The sequence below is a fragment of the Carcharodon carcharias genome, chromosome 15 (genome assembly GCF_017639515.1).
Source record: "Carcharodon carcharias isolate sCarCar2 chromosome 15, sCarCar2.pri, whole genome shotgun sequence".
NCBI lineage: Eukaryota > Metazoa > Chordata > Chondrichthyes > Lamniformes > Lamnidae > Carcharodon > Carcharodon carcharias.
Genome location: NC_054481.1, coordinates 30079574 through 30103760, shown reverse-complemented (window position 1 = coordinate 30103760; position 24187 = coordinate 30079574). Strand labels below are relative to the sequence as shown.

Genomic DNA, 24187 nt, shown 5'->3' with positions numbered 1-24187 from the left:
AATTCCAGGATTGAAGGTATGAATAAGGGTTTCAGCACAAGAGCTGAGACTGGGGCAATGTTACAGAAGTGAAAAAAGGTGGTCTTATTGATGGCACGAATAGGAGGTCATAATCTCATCTCAGGACCAAACATGACAGCAAGGTTGTGAACAGGCTGACCTAATCTCAGATTGTTGCCAGGTAGGGGGATGAAGTATTTAGCGAGGGGATGGAGTTTGGAGAAGGAACTGGAAATAATAGCTTCAGTCTTCTCAATATTTAATTGGTGGGAATTTCTGCTCATTCAATACTAAGTTTCAAGCAAGCAGTTTGATAATTTAGCAATTGTGGAGGAGTCAAAACAGGTAGAGCTGAGATAGAGATGATGTCATCAGTATACACGTGAAAACTAACGCTGTATCTTTGGATGATGTTGCTGATGGGCAGCATGTCGGTGAGAAACAGGGGGCTGGGGGACAGAGATAAGTGTGGGAACAGGAAGAGAAGCTAACAAACACATTGACCTGCAGAATACCACCAGGAACTAGAATTTGTTAAATCACTGGTTAGGCCTCAGCTGGAGTATTGTGGATAATTCTAGACACTACACTTCAGGAAAGATGCAAAGGCCTTATGGAAAGAAGATACAAGAGGACGTTTACCAAGAAATTACCAGAGGAGGGACTTTGAGAGGTTGGAAAAGTTAGGACTGCTCTCCTTGGAGCAGAAGGTTAACAGGTGACCCAATTGAGGTTTAAGATGATGAGAGGTTTTTAAGAGTAAATAGAGAAAATATATTCCCTCTGACAAATGGGTCAATATCAGAGGTCATAGATTTTAAAATAGTTAGAAAAATAGATCTAAAGAGATTAGGAAAAATATCTTTCTGTTCAGTTGTCTGGATCTGGAACATTTAAATTGAAAAGTGGTGGAAGCAGATTCCATAAATCACTTGAAAAAGGGAGTTGGACAGGTATTTGAGGTTGAAGAACTTAGAGGATTATAAACAGGGGAGATGTAGGGCTAAGCATGACAGCTCTTTCAAAGAGCCAATTCAAGCACAATTGGCTTCCTTCTGTTAAGTTTCTATGATTCTAGCAGTCACTGAGGCAAAGAGAAGTGAGAATCCTCCCTCATCACCAAATCTCTGAACAAAATAAGCACTGAGGCCATGAGAAGCATTTCTGGTGCAGACTTTGTCGAGATCAACTAAACTTGGCAAAAGTTAAAGTTAGTGGTTTGACATTGTTAATTTGGTGCTAAAGATTAATATTTACCAGGAACTCTGATCACCACCCTCTCAGAGCCTCTTCAGGAGCTGCTTTTTATCCACCTTCCAGTCGCTCAGGATCTGTGATTTGCCACTTAACAGAAAATGGTTTTAATACAGGGCGCCATTTGTGGGCTTCTGGAGTCCGAATCAAGATATCAAAATAGCCAAATATAGAATCCTTGCACGAGGGAAAAACAAACTTTCTCTCTAGGCTAGATGCAAATCCAGATCAGGGCTGGGCAGTGGGTTTAGGAAAAGTAAGAAGCTTTGATTTCACTTCTGGGTCACAGGTGTTAAATAACTGTAAACATCATGTGCCTTTGTAAATACATTTGCTGTTCATGAGAATGGTGTTTTAATTAGAAAGCATTGTGCATAAGGACCTACGAATCCTCTTATTGCGAGGGTCATCCATGCTGCCACTCAGTAATTGCCTCGCTTTGCGAGCCTCACATTCATGTGATGTGTAAGCTGAGTCATGATACTCATTCTACCTTTATGTCCTGTCAGGGAGATGTGTGAAACTCCTTATAGAAGGCTCTGCAGAATGCACCAGCAACCATACTGTTTACAAGGCAGCATGGAATTAGGCATCCTCACTAGCCTTGGAGGGGTAGCTGTAATTGTCTCTCCAATGGAGAAGGTGCCTTCATTGTTAGTACCAAGGCACAAGACCTGCAGCCATGATGCTCTTTCCAACCATGCGCGCATCTCAATGTCTGCAAAAAAAAACTTCCTAGAAAGATAGCCGCCATTACATCAAGGCTTTTGATACAGCATCTACGCTGTTGTGGCGACTATCACTTCCCAGAGTGCGCCAATGGAGAGTTCGCCAGCAACCTTTCCAATGAACATGGCCTAGTGATTCATGGGGTTTGAAGGTGCAAGGCCGAATGCTTAGATTGCTCTTGTTGTCACTGGTTGTAAAGGCCTTTCAGTCCACAGGCATGGTAAAGGACGGAAGCAAAGTGGATGTTTACCGCTGCCTTTACCTTACTCCTCCTGGAGTTGTGGCTCTCAGTGTGTCTTGGCACGTCATCCATGTCTTACTCCAAGGGCATCCTCACATGGGAGCTGACCCTCATTTCCCTGGAGGTTCCTACCCATCCTGCCCATCTCAGCCTCCTCCATGTCTCCCTCTGGCGAGGGATTCCTCCCTTTGAAAAGACAGGTTGCGAAGGGTGCAACACACCATGATGATGCAGGACACCCTCTATGGAGAGTACTGAACAGACCCACTTGAGTGGTCAAAGCATTGGAAGCACACTTTAAGGATGCCGATGGTTTATTCAATGATGGATCTTGTTGCGCCTCATTGTATCTCTCTTCCGAATGACTCAGAGGACAATGCATGAGTGTTATAATTCATCGGATTCTCCTTATCCCCAAGCAGCCAGTCCTGTATTCACTGAGGCTCTTCGAATATGTGAGGCACCTAGGACTGACTGAGGATGTATGAGTCTTGCCAACTTCCAGGGTACCTGGCACAAACGCCCATGATGTGATTCTGATAATCACACACCAGTTGAACATTTCCTGTTAATGACCATCATGGGCTGTTGCTAAAAAGTTCTCAATGCCACATGTGTGCAATCAATTGCACCTTGTACTCGAGGGAAGCCTGAGATTTCTGCAAACCCCCCGAAATCTAGCAGCCTGGCTAGCTTCAGAGTATGAAGTCACATAATGGATGAGCCTTATGGTAGAGGGCATTTGTCACCTCCTTGATGAATTTATCTGCTGTGGATCTCTGGAATGATCTGCATGCAAAAAAATTAAGTGCAGCTGTGACCTTCAGTGCCACTGGCAGAGGATGTCCTCCCAGTCCACGGGATGTTGGATCCTCCTGCAGAATGGGGCAGATATAATCCATCAGGCTCTTTTGACAAGTGCAGACTGGCACAGCATTGTCTATCACTCATCTCCAGATAGGAGTCTTCTGCAGGAGACCCTTGGCCATGCGAGTCGCCTCCTTAGGATGGGTCTAACTTCCTCATCCTCTGGTTGTTGCTGAGGCTCCCCTGGACTATAGACCTTAGGTCAGGCCTCCTCTCAAAGCTGAGCTAGGTGGCACCGGCCCCTTCTACTCAGTTGGATCATAGCCATCAATATGGCAGCATTGACCACAGGCTCTATTGTTCAATCCTCCTCCTCCCTGGGAATGATAGACCCAAAAGATCAATGAACACAGGGCAGATATAGTAGACCTCCCACTCGCACACAAAAAGACAATGTAATGCCCCACAGCTATGTCTGGACTAATAGGCTGCATCAGCAAAAAACTATCTAGCCTATATCTAGGTGCCCATGATGCCAAATCTGATACTTTACATCTTACATCTCAATCCCACATAACTTGAGAGCACTTTGGTAAGGCCATACATTTCATGATGTCTCCAAATGAACTCCTACAATTTATTATCTTGAGAGATCAACCTAAACTTGCATTTCAGCAATGACTAGACACCCTTAGGCCCGTGATCTATGCCAACTGGTTGATGCTCAAATGGAGCAACTGCATTGCAAAGCTAGTGACTCCTGCAGTCTCTCTTTAAAGCACTAAGAATGGCAATGGCTCCAATGGAACCTTCTCAAGAAGATTTTTCACTTTTATCTCAGCTCTGACTTCATTTCAAAGTTCTGAGTGCAAGCAGGCAGAGGCTGCCCCATGAAATGGGGCCCCTAGTGCAGTCCTGGGTTCCTCTCACACTGATTCCGACCCCACACTTCCAGCTTCTTTCCTAGTTTTGATGTCTGACTGCGCCATAATTTCAATTGGACAAGATGGCGGTGCTCAGATTCTACGGCGAGACCAGCTTCAATTCTCCCTCCATGACTGTTACTGACCTCCAAGCTTCCTGGAACCCCACGGTGTGTAGATAGAGATGCCTCCCATTATTCTCCAGCCTCTCAAATAATCCTGGATCCCACAGTCATTGTGATCAATATTCTAATCCTCCCACCTGAATCCTGTGAATCTCCTAATGCCCACTGTAGACCTCACCCCTCCCTGTCTCAAGGTTGGGTACATGGTCACATAGAGGACAACCCCCTCACCCCAAGTTTCGAATACCCCCACTCTTTATTTAGTTTTCCCCCTTTACAGGCTGCAGATGCCTCCCCTAAACCTGACCATCCCATCTGCAGCCCAATACCAAGACAGACAAGACCAGACCATGGCCAGTGACATCAAGATCATGACCACACCCTGCACACCAAGCAGCACCTTATCCCAAATAAGCACACAGCCACTGCCCCTCCTTGGAGCAGGGCTACATCATGTGTGCCATGCATAGCCTGGCAGCATGGCCTGCAAAGCCCCAGGACTAACTTCACTCTCGCACCTTGACTACTTGGCCCCAGACCAGGAACTATGACTGCCTTTCTCTTTGCTCTCCCATTCCTTCCTCACTGTTGATGACAGTGTCCTTCCTCTCCCCCAATCCCCTTTCCATGTTTTCTGTGCAACTTGTCCCTCATGTGCAATCCTTTCCTCTCCCCCACCTCCTTGAGTTTTTGTACAAGCCTTACCCTCTTGTGCCAAACTAACACAAACCCCCTCATTTTCCTGAGTCGACATGCTTCTCCTCCATTTTGTGTACTTCTGTTCCCATTCCACCCCCTACCGTGTCTGCATTCCAGTCTTTCATATTGGGCTCCAGCTTCCTCTCCCTCAGTCTCCCCTAAGTATGACATCATTTCCCACCACCGCCACGCCTCTCCCTCAACTCCCCCAAACCCACTTTTGCCCATTATGCCCCGTGTATCTTTCCTCCTCCCTAACCGCCCCCAGCCCCCAGCAATACTGGTCATACAGCTGGTTTCTGTCTGGATCGCTGCTTGCCTGCATACCCAGATAACACCACCCCCGGACAATGGAGGAAGGCCGTGAGGAAAGCAAGCCAACACCTGAAGTGTAGCGTCTCACTGGCTTTGGTCAGAACCTGGAGCAGGTAGGCTTTGAGGATTGCACTCACCTCGAAGTCAGGAGTGAAGTGAGGGCTGATAGCTGCACGCTTATTTCCAAACATGTTTCAGGCCAATCTAACTTACCCGCTGAGCGAGGTTGGGAGGGACTATGTGATTCCGGCGAGTATCATTTTTAAAGAGCATTCATGACATGGTAATGCATGCAAATGGGGTTCCCGCCATGGATCAGTGGGAATCCTGACCCGCCATCTGCCTGCCATGCAAAGCGAGGGGAAAATTCCACTGTTTTCTTGCCAGCAGGTTTCTGATTTTCTGGCCTCTCCGCAAATTTTCTGGCTCATCTGCTGCAGGCTGGAGGGAAAAATTCCACCCTCAGACTTCAAACCTAATGGTACACTTTGGTTTTCATCACACTCCAAAAGCACACTGACCACCAATCCTCACACAATCAGCCTCTTTGCCCGGACAACACAACCTGCCACCCACACCAAGTTCTAACACTAAAGTTTGCTGTCAGCCTCCTCCCAATGTGGCAAAGGCCATTTCCATCTGCACAGCAATGGGCATTAAAGGGCCTGAGATAACTCCCATGGTGACTCAGCAAGTTTACCCAATGGCTAGCTGAACAATAACATCCTGTAACAGACAGTCTCAGAATCAATTCCCAATCTGTGCAAAATGAGCTGATCTCAAATCAAGCCAGTAAGGATTCTCAATGCCCACGGTTTAGGACGTGGATGAGAGAAGGAGAACAGGAGGAGTTGACATACTTCAGTTTGCCAGTCAGCAAGCAGTAATGAAGCATATGTGTAGATATTACAGGAGGCCCGGCAGGCTTAGTGCAACATATCTCTCCCTCCCTCTTTGCTCCTCAGTGAACTGTTGCTGTCACTCAATATCAAGGACTCTTCCTGAAAATGAGTCATCTGGATGTGGCACTGTCTAATAGCAGCTTACTCTAGCAAAATATCAAATGGCTTTGGGAAAAGAGGAAAAGGAAAAAGTCTATATTGGGTTTTATTTTTTAAGAAAAAGTGGTTGCTAGGCTAAGAATTCAATCTGTCAACTGGATTCACGAGAATGGCTCCAGCAATGAGGAACTTCAGCTATGATGACAGATTGAATAAGCTGGGACTCTCTTCCTTGGAGAAAAGGCAACTGAGAGGGAGTATTCAAAATCACCAGGGGTCTGGACAGAGTAAATAGGGAGAAACTTCCCACTCATGAAAGGATTGAGAATGAGAAGGCACAGATTTAAATTAATTGGCAAAAGAAGCAAAAGCAATAGCAATGTAAGGAAAAGCTTTTTCACACAGCCAGTGTTTAAAGTCTGGAATGCACTGCCTGAGAATGTGGAGGAGGCAGGTTCAATCAAAACAGCTTAATTCTGTTAATTCTATGTCGTTAATTCTCTTTTCAATGCTGTCTGAAAAGGAGGAACGTGCAGGGTTATGGGGAGAAGGTGACAGAATGACACTACCAGAATTGCTCATTCGGAGAGGCCGTACAGACATGATGGGCCGAATGGCATCCTACGCTGTAACAATTCTGTGATTTAAAAAGATGGGTGATAGTGAGCACAGTGCAACCTGATATTCAGAGGTAGATTTCGGGAAGTGGGGGGTTTATTTTGAAGGGTGGAGACATGAGTTTCTTCAAAACAGGACCAGTCAAACTAGTCTGAACGCTTCACACTGGGTTGTTTCAGAACTGCAGCAAAAAAAGCAGTGCGAATAAATGGAAACCCCACAAAGTAACTGAACAAGAGAGTCCTCTCAAGGCTTTATTTTTAAACAAAGATGGTCAACAAGCACAATCCATTTGCACATTCATGAACCTGTTTACAAAAACACGTTCCCAGCCTTGCAGAGTGCAAAATAACAGCATAAGTAGCATCATATAAACAAAAAAACAGAATTACCTGGAAAAACTCAGCAGGTCTGGCAGCATCGGTGAAGAAAAAAAGAGTTGACGTTTCGAGTCCTCATGACCCTTCAGCAGAACTAGGTGAATCCAAGGAAGGGGTGAAATATACACGGTCGTTGACAGGGCCCTCAACCATGTCCGGCCTATCTCCCGCGCATCCGCCCTCACACCTTCTCCTCCCTCCCAGAAACATGATAGGGTCCCCCTTGTCCTCACTTATCACCCCACCAGCCTCCACATTCAAAGGATCATCCTCCGCCATTTCTGCCAACTCCAGCATGATGCCACCACCAAACACATCTTCCCTTCACCCCCCTGTCAGCATTCCGCAGGAATCGTTCCCTCCAGGATACCCTGGTCCACTCCTCCATCACCCCCTACTCCTCAACCCCCACCTATGGCACCACTCCATGCCCACGCAAAAGATGTAACACCTGCCCCTTCACTTCCTCTCCTCACCGTCCAAGGGCCCAAACACTCCTTTCAAGTGAAGCAGCATTTCACTTGCATTTCCCTCAACTTAGTCTACTGTATTCGTTGCTCCCAATGTGGTCTCCTCTACATTGGAGAGACCAAACGTAAACTGGGCGACCGCTTTGCAGAACACCTGCGCAAGAATGACCCAAACCTCCATGTCGGTTGCCATTTTAACACTCCACCCTGCTCTCTTGCCCACATCTGTCCTTGGCTTGCTGCATTATTCCAGTGAAGCCCAACGCAAACTGGAGGAACAACACCTCATCTTCCGACTAGGCACTTTACAGCCTTCTGGACTGAATATTGAATTCAACAACTTTAGGTCTTGAACTCCCTCCTCCATCCCCACCCCCTTTCTGTTTCTTCCCCCTTCCTTTTGTTTTTTTCCAATAAATTATATAGATTTTTCTTTTCCCACCTATTTCTATTATTTTTAAATATTTTTAAATCTTTTATGCTCCCCCACCCCCGCTACAGCTATACCTTGAGTCCCTACCATCTATTCTTAATTAGCACATTCGTTTAGATAATATCACCAACTTCAACACCTATGTGTTCTTTTGTTCTGTTGTCTATGACATCTTTTAATGATCTGCTTCTATCACTGCTTGCTTGTCGCTACAACTACACCCCTCCTCCACTTCTCTCTTTCCCGCACCCCTGCCCTCCCGCCAACCTTAAACCAGCTTATATTTCACCCCTTCCTTGGATTCACCTAGTTCTGTTGAAGGGTCATGAGGACTCAAAACGTCAACTCTTTTCTTCTCCGCCGATGCTGCCAGACCTGCTGAGTTTTTCCAGGTAATTCTGTTTTTGTTTTGGATTTCCAGCATCCGCAGTTTTTTGTTTTTATCATATAAACAAACCAATGTCATGGGGTTCCGTGCAAACCGCACACTTCCTGACAACTCGGCTCTTCTTGGGCAAGTCGCCAGCACAACCCTCCTCTTGCACCAACAAACCGCTCCCCCCCAACTCCCACAACCATTCAAGGATATAAGCACTTTGGAAAGTGAGCGCGGGGAATGCCAAACACATACCTACATTTTGTTTTGATGCTGGCTAATGGCCAAGCAACAATTGCTAGAGCTGCTTGGACTTAGCCTGCCTGCACCACAGTCACTGGTAGTCACATTCTACACTTAAGCCAGCTCCCAGAGTGGGAATTACATCTGGAAGCAGGATTTCACATATTTATCCCTTCCATTTATAATAAATAGTCCTCAGACTGTCCTAATGCTTTACCCAAGGAGAGGTAAGAGTTGAGTTCAAGACACCAAGAGTCTTGAGGGCAGGGAGACAAAAGACAGCTGTAGCTTTATGGGAGGATTTTGAAAGTAGAGCAAGGTGGCAGGATGAAGTGGTCTTCGAATCGAATTCCAGACATTTGGGCATTCGACATGTAAAGTCAGGCCATATACCCATAATCTGTGAGATCTTCCAGGTACCTGCAGCTTCAAAAATATATTTCACAAAAAGTGAGTGGAGGTAAGGATTTAACCAGAAACTTTCCTCAAGCCTCTTCAATGTGGTAGATTTGGAGGGAAGGGCTGACTGCCTCTTTAAGATCATTGAACGGCTACAATGCAGAAGACAGCCATTTGGCCCATCGTACCTGTACCAGCTCTCTAAGAACCAGCTAGTCTCATTCCTCTGCATTTTCCTTGTAGCCCTGAAATTTATTTCCCTTCTGATAATTATCCAATTCCCTTTTGAAGGCCTGGATGAACATACAAATTAGGTGTAGGCCATTCAAGCCCTTGAACCTACTCCACTATTTGATAAAATCATGGTTGATCTGACTGTGCCGCCCCTACGTTCCTGCCTACCCCCTATCCCCATTGACTCCCTTGTCAAGAATCTAACAGCCTTCAAAACTTTCAATGACCTTGCCTCCACTGCTTTGTGGGGAAGAGAATTCCACAGACTAAATGACACTCAGAAAAGCAAATTCTCATCTCCATTTTAAATGGAGATCCCTTATTTTTAATCTATGGCCCCTTGTTATAGTCTCTCCCACAAGGATATCCTTCCTAAAGGGTGGTGTCTGACTTCAGTTCACTGAATGAAGCCAAGTCAGTATTTTATGAAGGTTAACCATAACTTCATTGCTTCTATAATCTCTGCCCAGGAACTGCTTTCTCAATCTTTCCTGCCACCTTCAACAATTTGTGCACATAGTTCCAGGTTCCTCTGTTCCTACACCCATTTCAGAATTATACCCTTTATTTTATATTGCCTTTCTTCATTCTTTCTACTAAAAAAATCACTTCTCACTTCTCTGTATTAAATTTCATCTGCCACTCTTCTGGCTATTCCACTAGCCTGTCTATATTGTCTTGAAGTTTATCACCATCTTCCTAACAGTTCACAATATTTCCAAGTTATGTGTCTTCTGCAAATTTTGAAATTGTGCACTGCAAGTCTAGGTCATTCACACTGATCAAGAAAAGCAGTGGTTCTAACACCAAACTCTTGGGAACCCGACTACATGCCTTCCTCCAGTCCAAGAAACACTCATTCTTTGCTACTCTATTTCCTATCACTCAGCCAAATTCACATCCATGCTACCATGGCTCTTTTATTCCACGGGGTTCAACTTTGCTGACAAACTAATTATGCAGCACTTAATCTAACAGCTTTTGGAAGTTCATGTGCACCACATCAATCACATCACTATCATCATGTTACCTCATCAAAAAAACTCAAATCAAATTAGTTAAACATGATTTGTCCTTAGATCCATGCTGGCTTTCCTTAATTTGTCCCATTTCTAAAATCTTTCCCACCACTAAGGTTAAACTGACTGTCCTGCAATCGCTAAGTTTATCTTTACCTCCTTTCCTGAACAAGAGCAAAACACATTTACAATTCTCCAGTCCTCTGGCACCATGTATCCAACGATGATTGGAAGATTCCACCATTTCCACCTTTACTTCCCTCTGTATCCTCAGATGCATCTCATCCAGTTCTGGTGACTAAAAGTGCAGCCAGCCAATCTTTCTAACACCACCTCTATCATTTTTTAGCCCATCCTCAACCACCTTCTCTTTCAACGACATTGGCAGCATCTTCTTCCTTGATAAACACACAATTTAGTACCTGAGCCATGCCTCTTCTTCCATACATAAATCCCCTTTTTTATCCTTAACTGGCCCCACCCTCTCAAGCATATAGAAAACATTTGGTTTCTTTTATATTGACTACCACTCTCTTCTCATACTCTCTCTTTTCTGATTTTAATGTGTTTTACCTTCCCTCTGAACTTTCTATATTCAATCTGGTTTTCAGTTGTATTATTAATCCAATATCTGTCATACACAACTTGTACTGCTTATTTTCGTTATCCAGGCCCTGGATTTGTCTTACCTTTCCCACTGAAATTGACCCTCCCTCATTAATATTTATAATCTGGATTGCTCTTCATCCTTTTCCTTAAGTAACCTAAGTATTATGATATTATGATTACTGCCACTTAAACATTCCCCTACTGACACTTGATCCACCTCATTCCCTAGAACCAGATCCAGCAATGCCTCCTTCCTGGTTGGACTGGAAACATGTAAAAAATTCTCTTGAACACTTTGGCAACTCTTCCACCTCAGCTCTTTACACTATAATTACCCCAATATACTCTGGGATAGTAAAAGCCCCCATTATAACTTCTAAATTCATTTTGCCTCTCTAACCTCTTTGCAAAATTTGTTCCTACGTCTTTTCCACCAGTTGAAGGCATATAGAATTCACCCCGTAGTCTGTTGGTACAGTTATTACTCAAACGTTGAAATTATTCCAACCGCACAACCCTTTACTGTGTAAAAATAAACCATGAGGGTTCAGAGTCATGATACTCTGACAGAATTGAGAATATGCTCACAGATACGCATGGTTGTGTGGACAATTAAAGAATGGCCAATCTCAGTCACCCGAGCTGCCTCATGCACTTCCTTGCGGTGGAGTTCAAACAAACGTTGGCTGTGTTTGGAAACGGGTCACACCATCCTCAACACATGAAGATTCCAATTGGGAAAATCTTCATTTTAAGAAAAAAATAACTGGCCTTGTCATATAGTAGGGTACCCACTCATCAGTTCTGAAATTACCTTACCACACCACCCCCAGCATAATTTCAGACACTGTGACATGAATTCTTCATTGCCATACATAAAGACAATTTTTAATGAAAGGCAAATGCTGCAGAGAGAGCTGGCTGCTTCCAACTGCACTGCTTTGGCTAATCAGTGAGAGCCACTATGCCGTCAGTGCCTAAAGAGGTAATGGATGGGCTTTAAATTAAGCTGATACTATTCAGAGTAGAATAATCCTATGATTAGTTATGGAGATGAGCTGATACTGTAATACTGTACCAACAGGCATATCAGCTCTCAAGCACTGCAGGCTTTATGCAGCAATCAGTTCACTGTGGGTGGACTTGCAGTGAATTGCTACAGCACTGTACTGAGCTACACAACGTCATCACGAAGCTTTAAATATGCCCACTCTGAACACTAACTACACTGCAAGTTGACCATACTTGGTAAAGTGTACAGTGAAGAGAATCTAGTAACCAGCCTGTATTTTCCACTCTAACTGGAGCTACAGCAGTCTATTCCATTGTACTTATACTGCACACTAGTCAAGCGATCACTGGGACAATAAGGGAGGCACTAGCTTACTACCGACTGAAACATCTCTATTTTGGCACCAACTAGTGCAAGTTCTGAACAGGTCAGTTTATATTTCATCACACATATCATACTGCTGTAAACCTGACTAATAAGCTTTTATTTATAACCTTATCAAAATATCTCAAAAGTACTTAATGCAAATTCGTTGTTGAACTGCATTAACTTGTGTATGCCACATGTCCCCAAACTCCTATGCCCTTAATAGCATTGGATATCTGCATAATACTCTGCCCTTCCCCTACATAGGGTAGGGGGTCTGGCACCCCCCAGCCTTACTAGCAGCACATTCATTGTGCTTTACTCAATTCATCAGCACCGACCCATTTCCAACCATTTATTCCCAAAGTAACAGAATCTTCATTCATCATCAGTCTACGTGATCTATAAATAATGAAATTATAAATAGACAAAAGAGACAAAAGGCAGTCCTTTTCATGCCGTTTCCCCACTTGACCTAGGGTACAAATTTACATAAGCTTTTCATCTCCAAACTTTCCAAACCCCCTTGAACATATGACTCAACACATTACCACAGTTACCCTGCCTTCCCTTCCCACTCCCCTACCTACATACTGTACTATTTATGACTGTGATATGACAGCAGCAACAGCTTTGTCACTTGGGCCTTGTTACTAACCCTTGCAGAGAATAGCTTGATTACTAGAGGGCACTCTCACAGTGAGTGTCTGGTTTACTGGAGGGCCCCATTAAGTATCTGGTTCCAAAATTTTCCATTGTTGTCGTACAGCAGCACTGTAGATTTTGATCTTTTTCTTTTGGAGAAGCTGAATTTAGGGAGACTTTTTTCTTCAATTGCCTCCTGTAATTTAAGCCACCGGCTTTCCAGGAGAGGTCATCTGCATCCTTTGTTTATTTTAATGGAAACTATAACTTTGGTCCCAACTGGAGCTTGACCAGCATGAGGAAAACATCACTCGCTAACAACCAGCAAGCTCTAAAACAACCAAACATCACCACTGTTGCAACATCAGCTCTCACCGAAGCCCTAGTGATTTTGGGCCAATGCAGCAGTGAGCGTTGGAATAAAGCCACATTGGCTAGTGCAGGATAGCTGCCCCCAGAGCTCTTCCAGCACTCCAGCATACAATAACCAAGCATTTCATTCTAAACTTTCCAGGTGCCTTTTTTAAATACTTGCTGTATCAAATACTGTAGCTCCAAAACTTACACCCAATATACAGCATTTTAGAATTAAGGTAGCAAAAAAGCAAAATGCAATAAAAGCTCTGTTGCTCAAGCTTGCAGTCAAGGAATTTCAGACAGTAACTAGCCCCGCCACCAAAATCTAACATTTTCACATCTGCCACAATGACAGCAGCTCCGTTTCTATGTTAACTAGTCCTCTGAAATGATGTCACAAGTCCAAGACCATGACAACAACCATTCAGCTCATGGCATCAGTGTAACTGCTCAGTGAGATAAATATTTATATATTCAGGAGTTAAAGTTTTTCAATAGATTTATGAATTAGCCTTCTTGGGATCAGATTTGGGAATTCAACAGTTTTAGATGAAAAAAATTTTGGATCAGTGCTGATGAAGTGAGTGAAACATGTTGGTTTGTGATGTTAATATAACTGGGAAGTGCCAGATCCCCTCCCCCACTCGTCCATGTAGGGGAAAGGGCAGAGCGTTGTGCAGATACCCAATCCAATTAAGGGCATAGGATTTTGGGGATATGTGTAGTTCAAAAAGAAATTTGCATGAAGTGCTTTTGAGATATTTTGACAAGGTTATAAATAAAAGCTTATTAGTCAGGTTTACAGCAGTCTGATATAAGTGATGAAATGTAAACTGACCTGTTCATATCTTGTACTAGTTGGAGCCAAAATAGAGATGTAACAAGCTAGTATCTGCCCTATTGGACCAGATTGAAGAACTACTTCAACAGTTTAACATATTCAAAAAACAAATTTTGGGTCAGTGCTTCCACCAGCCTGAATCACTTGATGTGCAGCCTCTGAAAAGGTGTAAGTAACCCAGCTTTCACTTTCAGGGTCTCTGAATGATGTACTCCAAATTTGGGCTATCTTTCAGTGGGCCTCCTTTTATGGAACACTTATTTAATTATCAGGTGAATTCAGCAAACTGAAGTATCTCTTTGATCCATAGCCCATTTATCTTGGGACCAACAGGACACCAAAATCAGAAGTGGAACACTGGTACAATTATTTTTCTGATCAGGCTCTCACAGTCGCTATCAACTCTCAGCATGAAGATATCCTGCACCGAAGACTGTACTTAACATCCCTTCCGTGACTAAAGAATCTCTACCACAAAGGCTTTTACAGCCTATTCTGAGAATTAAACACTGTACAGCTTACCAGAGTCAGGCATTCAGTATTTTTGGCTATGGGTGGGGCAAGCTTGGAGGAAGCCACTTCCTCCTCATATTCCAAATTCCTACATGCTTACAAAAGATGCAAGTACATATTGTATCCAAGATAAATTCTCAAAGTTTCTTAGTTGAGATTATTAAATGCCAAAACATTGTTATACAATATCATTTGAAAAAGAAATAAGTCCTTCAACGTGTTGCCTCCCAAATATGTTCATATTCCCATTCCCTATAACTCCATGCCTGAACATTTTCAATCAGGTTTCTATCCCTGCCATGGTACAAACCGACCTAATCAAAGTCAATAATGACCTCCTCTGCGAGTTCGACCGTGATGTTCCGCTCTTCATTCTTTTCAACCTGTCAATAGTCTTTGACATGGGCATTACCTCAGACTGAGCAAGACTGTTTTTAACCTTGGTGTCCTATCTGACACCAAGCTTAGCTTCCAACTGCACTAACAACATCCTGGGGGTTACCACTGACCAAAAACTGGACTGGACTAGCCATATAAATACTGTGGCTGCAGGAGCAGGTCAGAGGCTAGGAATCCTGTGGTAACTCACCTCCTGACTGCCCAAAGCTTGTCCACCATCAACATGGCACAAATAAGAAGTCCACCTGCCTGGATGAGTGCAGATCCCACAACACCCAAGAAGCTCAACACCATCCAGGACAAAGCAGCCTGCTTGATTGGCAACCCACCAACAAACATTCACTCCCTCCACCACCGATGCAGTGGCAGCAGCGTGCACCATCTACAATATGCCTGCAGGAACTCACTAACTCCTCAGACTGCACCTTCCAAACCCATGACCACTATCATTTAGAAGGACATGGGCAGTAGATACATGGGAACACCACCACCTGGAGGTTCCCCTCCAAGCCAAACACCATCCTGATTTGGAAATATGTCACTGTTCCTGGCTGGCCTCCCATCTTCTACCACACCGACTTGAGCTCATCCAAGATTCTTGGTGCCATATCTTAACTCTCATTAAATTGCATTCTGTTCACCCAACATCCCTGTGCTCATATTCTCTCCATATTCACCAACGCCTTGATCTTAAAATTATCACCCATGTTCAAAAACTACCAAGGCCTTGGCCCTAGCTTTGTAACCTTCTCCAACCCTCATCATCAAATAAGGAAGAAAAGTCAAGATTAAAAAACTCCATTATTAACTGTTCATTCAGGCATCACCTTTCAAAATGACAAAGCTTTATTGAGGAAAGCCAACAGTAACAATAGCATTAAGTCACAATCTATTTTGCAAGGCATGTTTGCAATAACTCCAATTACAAGCAGCCAAATGTCACTAAAGTTTTTAAATATCATATCTATCTTTACAGCTTTGCCAGAAATACTCCAAAAGATGTGTTTTTATCTGTAATATGGGATTACTTTAAATGTAATGTACAAGTTTCCTTAATTGGATCTATGGGAATTAGAGCCGACTTGGGCAATCAGTTTACATACTGTGGGAATGCACATAAGTAGCACCCATTTGGACAGACCACATATTTCCGAAGGTTTTTCCTACATTCATACGGTTTACAAGCCTGCACTTTAATCCAGAGACGCCCAACACCCAACTAGGATTTGGCAAACAAAGGACTTCTTTTGCCGATTAACCAGCTGTTACTAAAAAAGACAGTAAATGTCTCCAAAGAACAGGATTATTATAGAATTTGCCAGTTAGTCTTTAAAAAAAACACACGTTTGGTAAAAACCAGAAAGCCTGCTCCGGCTTTAAAGTTAGTTTGGAATTTACAAGATTGGTAGGTGATCGAGAGCCCATACTTTTGAGGATAATATCGCAATCTAAACAAATGTTTAATCAGTGCATAGTAGCATCCTCTCTCACACGACTCGAGGCTTGGTTTCTCCAATTATTTTTGTCCTTGAATGTAAATAAATGCTAAGAAAAATACATTTAAAGGATAGAAATGAGAATTCCATCTTTGTGAATTTATCCACTAACAACGTACCCTACATTCAGCAAATTTTAACTCAAAGACTGGGACATACGACAGCTTGTTTTCCATTCTATGTTTTTAAGGATGTCCGATCCACCTACGTCAATACAGCAGCTCAATGACACACAGTTTCAGGACATCAAGGTAAAGGGCAGCAAAAATTAGGAGTCTGCTAACACCTCAAGACTGCAGTTTCAAGGAATGCGCTTTGCAGATTCAACTGCAAGCTTCACCACTATATCTAACCCAGATGACTGGCACTTTTCTCGGGGAGCACAGACCCCTACTGGCAAGTTCAATTTCCAATCCTTGCTGCTCTTTGAAAAAAGGCCACAAGAATTGATATGTAAACAGGAAACCTCATTCCCTTGCAAAGCTCCTTATGCCCAGCATCATGCTGGGGTGGTGAGAGAATGAGGGCAGATGTCATGTGTAACAAGGTAAAATCTAGAGGCAAGTCTAAAAGGCAAGGTCCACAACAAACAGGTCAAATACAAAATTACACTGAAGTAAAGCTATCAGACAATCTAACCTCCAAGGTAGGGAAACTCATTGCTTGCCAAGGTTATGTACAAGATTGTAGAACAGATATACAACCACAATCCAAGACTCCGCAAAACACATTGCACCTCTTGCAACTCAATATTGATGGGAGTTGTTTATAGCCCAGAGTCTTTTTATCATTCCAAATTAGGGCCAGATATGCATGCTGCTCATCAGAACCTGTTTCAGTTCTTTTCTAAATTAGTGCACCAAGTTTCCTGGTTGTGAGATTTACCCTTCCCTTGCTGAATTAGTCTCACTGAAGCTATCCCCTTTCCAGTTGGAGCTGGGGACAGCTTTATTTTTCTCACATTTCCTGTGACACAAGGACAACAACCTTTCTCTCTCTACCTATACCATCCAACATATCTATGTTCTGACTTACATTTAAATGATGACTGTCATCAGCACAGATGCAGATGGTGTGCACAAAATCAGAAGACGAAAAGCACCACTACCCCATTAGCATCATCGCATTCTCAAATAGATGGTTCATTAATAAATTAAACATTAAAAGTTTTCCTTTCACAAGCAGCAATAGATTAATAAACTGCAATGAATGATCGTTAACCGTGCAAACTAAGAGACTGGAGATTTGGTCGAATCCCTTTGGTGAGCAAGGAGGACGCCAAGTTGCATCAAATGCATTTTCTTAAAGGAATTCATTTCAATTTAGAATTTAAGCTGATGCCCGTTTAAAATCCAGTCACCATCATGGACTGCTGCCCGGCCCAGGGACCAGTAACCCATACACAGGATTTCTCACACACATTCAAGTGCCTCCTGAACACTGACACTGGAACAGAAAAATTCAATGCCGAGCAAGGGTGGCTGCCCTGACCGCTCTCCTACCTGCTCGGCTCCGTAGCTGCTGGCGATCTTGCAGAAATCCTCCAGCCGGATCAGCCCTTCCCCGGCCGCATCAAACATGTCGAACACCACCCGCAGTCTCTCGCATTCCCCCGACTCAAACCCCGGGCTCCCGGCCCGCTCCGGCCCCGGGGGCTCTAACTCTAACCCCAGGCTCCCGACCCCCTCCGACCCCGGGGGCTCTAACTCTATCCCCGGGCTCCCGGCCCCCTCCGGCCCCGGGGCAGAATCCATTAACGGCTGCTAGCGGCCCCGATTCCCCTTCACTAGGGACCGGTCTCCTCCATTCCCGTCTACCTCCCCCAGGTGTTCTCACTTTCGGGTCGCGGTATTTCTCGCTCCCTCTCCCTGGGTTTTCTAGCTTTCAGGCCCCGGTATTTCTCGCTCCCTCTTCCCGGGTTTCCTCACTCTCTCCCCCGGTCGCTCCGCGCCGCCATGACTCCGATCAGCAACGATGACGTTATCCTCCTTCCATCGTGCCCGCGCCGCCCTGGAAACGCTACATAGCAACCGCCCGGCCGCCGGCACCCCGACTCCAACAGAGCATGCCCGGTCGCCGGCACCCCGACGTCAGCGGAGCATGCCCGGCCACCGGCGCCCCACGATCCAACAGAGTACCATTAGGCCTTAGGGGGAGGGTGGCAACCCTCGAACAATCATAGAATGCAACGGGAAGTGTTTCTATTCGAAATACATGAAGATTCCGAAGTGGATTCAATGTGAATACCAACAAATCCGGCTCAGATTCCCCAGCTGGCGTTGCATTCTAGTAATGTAATTGCCCACCTTGTATAACCATATGGCTGTGCAGTTTTGTTATTTCTAAAAAAAAGTTTCTACTCTATAAATCAACACAAACCCTCATCACTGACAGAAAAAATAAATTCTCCATCACCCATGACCGCGACACGTGCATGGCTCTAGGCTGAAACACGACATTCCCAGGGCTCACTACCCCTCTCTCACAAAATTAAAGCTCTCGCCGTATTACAGCCTTCAAAGATGCTATGAATCATGCAAGCCAAGCCTCCCCACTCTTAGATCATTCCTTACCGAAACTCCAGTTCTATTACCGACAGCGGAAAATGGGATGACATCTGAAACGGAGACTAATCTCCAGACTTCCAATATTCCCCGCACATGGGTTCGGAGGTGCAAACTTGTATGGCAGATTATTGGGGGTGAGAATTTAAAGGGATTAATCAACCAGACTTTTAGGTTGAAGCTGCAGAAAAAACATAATGATTCTAAAGGAGGGGAAATAAAAGTACTTATCAACTCGCTCTAAAGTTTCTTTACAGTTGTCCCACCGATTGCTGAATCGGTTGTATAGGAAATGATTGAAGGATTCGCCATCCCAAATCTTAAGGCCGAAAAACAAACTGCATTAAAATCGGTTGAACATTCACCTTGGACTGTGCCATGGTATGACGAAGAATGCAACGTGCGGATCAGGAACAGCTATCAGATTTAAGCAATCCGCTCCTACGCTTATTGGTTAAATGCTGCCAGGCACGTAACCCTTCCTCTCATTGTTTTAATTAGAGAGAGGCGTGGTCGACCTACTCTCTCCTGCACACGCAGTGCCATGCGCCGTCATAGGAACACACTCGAACTCTCCCTCCAGCGTGCCCCCAGTTTCATTTTATTCTTCGTCTCATCCGATGCCTCAACAAGAAACTTTTTCTCTTTCTCTCAAGTGCTAAGGAACTGAAGATCCAACAACTCATCGACACCAACACCAATCCAGGACTCTCCCCTGGCTGTCCCTCTGTCCCCACCCCGTCTTCCAATCCCAACCCCGGTCGTATATTCACTATACCCCCTGACCTTCCCCTCTCTGCACTGAACGTTCAGTGCTCAGCAAAGGACATAGTTTCATACCCTTACGCCCTCATTTCAATGAATTTCGGGCTCAGCACGATGCTGAACTCTACTTCCACCACCTTCGTCTCTGTGCTCACTTCTTTGGGCAGGAGTCCTCTCCCCGTTCAACGGATCCTTTTACCCACCTCTAATATTCTCCCTCCACCTGGACCCCTCCCTCTGGATTCTTACCTTCTCTTGATCTTTTCATTGAAAACTGTCGGCGTGACATTAGTCGTCTCAATTTCTCTGCTCCTCTCACCCATTCTAACCTGTCTCTCTGAACATACTGCACTCCGTTCTCTCAGGTCCAACCCTAACATTGCCATCAAACCCGCTGACAAGGGTGGTGCTGTTGTCTGGCGCACTGACCTCTACCTCACAGAGGCTGAGCGTCAACTCGCAGACACTTCCTCCTACCTCTCCCTGGACCATGACCCCACAACTGAACATCAAGCCATTGTTTCCAGGACTGTTACTGACCTCATCTCCTCTGGAGATCTTCCTTCCACAGCTTCCAACCTGATAGTCACCCAACCTCGGACGGCCCGCTTCTACCTCCTACCCAAAATCCACAAACAGGACTGTCTCAGTAGACCAATCATATCAGCCTGTTCCTGCCCCACGGAACTCATTTCTCGCTATTTTGACTCCCTTCTCTCTCCCCTTGTCCAGTCTCTTCCCACCTACATCCGTGATTCCTCTGACACCTTACGTCACATCAACAATTTCCAGTTCCCTGGCCCCAACCACCTCCTCTTCACCATGGACGTCCAATCCCTCTACACCTCCATCCCCCACCAGGATGGAATGAGGGTTCTCTGCTTCTTCCTCAAACAGAGGTCCAAACAATCCCCATCCACCACTACTCTCCATTGTCTGGCTGAACTTGGACTCACACTAAACAATTTCTCCTTTAACTCCTCTCACTTCCTCCAAATAAAAGGTGTGGCTATGGGTATCCGCATGGGCCCCAGCTATGCCTGTCTCTTTATGGGGTATGTGGAACATTCCTTGTTCCAGTACTACTCAGGCCCCCTCCCACAACTCTTTCTCCGGTACATCGATGATTACGTTGGTGCTGCTTCGTGCTCTCGTCTGGACAGGCAAAAATTTATTAATTTTGCTTGCAATCTCCACCCCTCCATCATTTTTACATGGTCTATCTCTGACACTTCCCTTCTCTTCCTTGACCTTTCTGTCTCAATTTCTGGTGATAGACTGTCCACCAATATCCATTACAAGCCTACCGACTCCCACAGCTACCTCGGCTACAGTTCCTCACACCCCGCTTCCTGTATAGACTCCATCCCATTCTCTCAGTTCCTTCGCCTCCATCGCATCTGTTCTGATGATGCTACTTTTAAAAACAGTTCCTCTGACATGTCCTCCTTCTTCCTGAACTGAGGTTTTCCACCCACGGTAGTTGACAGGGCCCTCAACCGTGTCCAGCCCATCTCCCGCGCATCCACCTTCACGCCATCTCCTCCCTCCCAGAAACATGATCGAGTCCCCCTTGTCCTCACTTATCACCCTACCAGCCTCCACATTCAAAGGATCATCCTCCGCCATTTCCGCCAACTCCAGCATGATGCCACCACCAAACACATCTTCCATTCACCCCCCCCCCAGTGGCATTCCATAGGGATCGTTCCCTCTGTGACACTCTGGTCCACTCCTCCGTCACCCCCTACTCCTCCTCCCACGGCACCTCCTCATGCAAACGCAGAAGATGCAACACCTGCCTCTTCACTTCCCCTCTCCTCACCATCCAAGGGCCCAAACACTCCTTTCAAGTGAAGCAGCATTTCACTTGCATTTCCCTCAACTTAGTCTACCGCATTCGTTGCTCCCAATGCGGTTTCTTCTACATTGGAGAGACCAAGCGCAGACTGGGTGACCGCTTTGCAGAACACCTTCGGTCTGTCCACAAGCATCACCCAGACCTCCCTGTCGCTTGCCATTTCAACACTCCACCCTGCTCTCTTGCCCACATGTCTGTCCTTGGCTTGCTGCATTGTTCCAGTGAAGCTCAATGCAAACTGGAGGAACAACACATCTTCTGACTAGGCAGTTTTTCAGCCTTCCGGACTGAATATTGAGTTCAACAATTTTAGATCTTGAACTCTCTCCTCCATCCTCACCCACTTCCCATTTTTTCCCCTTCCTTTTTGTTTTTTCCAATAATTTATATAGATTTTTTCTTTTCCCACCTATTTCCATTATTTTTAAATGGATTTCCATCATTGTTTATTTCTACCTTTTAGTATTCCCCCACCCCCCACTAGAACTATCTGTACCTTATCTGTCCTGTCTTATACTCTTAATTAGCACATTCCTTTAGATAATATCATCACCTTCAACACCTCTTTGTTCTTTTGTCTGTGACAGCTTTTGGTTATCTCCACCTATCACTGGCTGCTTGTCCCAACAAACCCCCTCCCCACCTTAAACCAGCTTATATTTCACCCCTTTCCTAATTTTACTTAGTTCTGTTGAAGGGTCATGAGGACTTGAAATGTCAACTGTACTCTTCTCCGCCGATGCTGCCAGACCTGCTAAGTTTTTCCAGGTATTTCTGTTTCTGTTTTGGATTTCCAGCATCCACAGTTTTTTGTTTTTACCTCTCCTGCTGTGATTGATTGAGAAACAAAGGCCCTTCTTTCCTTTTAATTTGTGGAGAAACCGATCATGTTTTCTGGTCATGGACCTTTACAATTCTGATGAAAGGCCTTGACCTGAAAAGCTACCCGTTTCTCTTGCCACAAATGCTGCTAGACCTGTTGATTATTTCCAGCAACCACAATGTTTTGCTTTGTTTCCCTTTTACTAGTTGTGCTAAAGGATCCTCTCTTCCTTCATGGGTTCATCTACTCTTCTCTTTTATTGGCTAGGCTGGAAAAAGTGCAACCACCCCTCCTTTTGCTGGTTGAGAAAAAGCATATTTCACTTTTATCAGCTGTGTTTGAATTGAGTCAACCTGCTATTTCTTTCTTTGGTTGAGTTGGAAGATCGATACTGACAGCATCCCTCTCCCTAGTGGGAGTGGGTTTGTACACATTTCTCTAGAAGCTATGCTAGGGCTGGAAAAAAAACTTCCTGTCATTGCCATGGCTAAGTGGGCTGGAACAAATACAACTTCCTCTGTTTATTTGATTTGAGTATTTTCACTAGTTCTGCTGTGATAGTCTTCATCATCCATTGGTTTAACTTGAGATAGCGAGATTCCCTTTCTCATGATGTTGTCCCCTCCTTTCAAAACAATAGGGTCCTTCTCATCCTCACTTACCATTCCACTAGCTTTGGCATGACTTGGATCATGTTCCATTATTTATAATGTGATCCCATTTCTGATGTCCCTTCCCCTCCCCATATGCTTTTTTTGGTGGAACTTTTTTCTACAATACCCTTAACCCTTCCATCATCCCATTACATTTTCACCAGACACTTACCTGCAACTGTATCAGATACACCTATCCCATTTGCTCATTATGAGATTCCAAACTTTTTTCATGTAAGGCAGCAGGTTATATGTACAACTCCAATCTGATGATAGTAAATTCCTCTTCTATTAGGGAGACCAAAAATAGATTAGGTGAGCACTTTGCTGAGTGTTAATGCTCTATCTGCAATCATGATCCTGAACCTCCTGTAGATTGCTTCTCCATTCTTCCTCCCTATTCCAAATTTGGCACCCTAGACTTCTCCAACCAGGGTTCAGAAACCTTGTGTCAGTGTATTTGTCCTGGACATTTTGCAGTCCTCCAAAAGTTTTAAATCTCAACAGTGTCTGATTTTCTTGTTAAGTTCTCAAATCCACATTCCACCACATCCCCTTTTAGTTGAGGCAATTTTGACTCGGGTTTGTTTGCCTGACAGCAGCCCTTTACATAGGTTACAGCCCCATATCACCTCTTTCCTGCATCTTAAAATCTATTCAAAAATTACTGAATCTACTATCTGCATCTTTGTGAAAGCAGTTAGATATCTGTACTATGGACGTACCAACTCTACTGTTGTTTTCTGATGTTTTATAAAGAGGATCGTCTTCTTCCACTACTTTCGCTGAAAGACAAGCAAAACAAACCGGTCTCCATCTCAGCCATTGACTGACCACTGTACATTTCAATTTTTATGTCAGATTGCCAGAAATAATGTTTGCTTTCTCTTTACCCCTCCCCTTTTATTGTCTTGGCGGAGGGTAAAAATGCACTTTTCAATTTAGTCAAACACTTTATTGAGCCAGCGTGGATGGAAATTAACACTGAATATTGGTCCTGTGACTGAACTCTGGGAA

The 24187-nt window shown here is 44.5% G+C and overlaps 1 protein-coding gene across 3 annotated transcripts in view; it reads right to left on the bottom strand.

Moving 5' to 3' along the window:
* The window catches only part of rab11fip3 (RAB11 family interacting protein 3 (class II)), a 135420-nt gene extending 116936 nt beyond the window's left edge, over positions 1-18484 (bottom strand). For all 3 annotated transcript variants that reach the window (XM_041206503.1, XM_041206504.1, XM_041206505.1), the window contains exon 1: positions 18007-18484. In XM_041206503.1, the coding sequence (XP_041062437.1) occupies positions 18007-18258 (252 nt within the window). In that variant the 5' untranslated portion in view covers positions 18259-18484. The remainder of the gene's footprint in view (positions 1-18006) is intronic.
* Positions 18485-24187: the final 5703 nt, after the last annotated feature.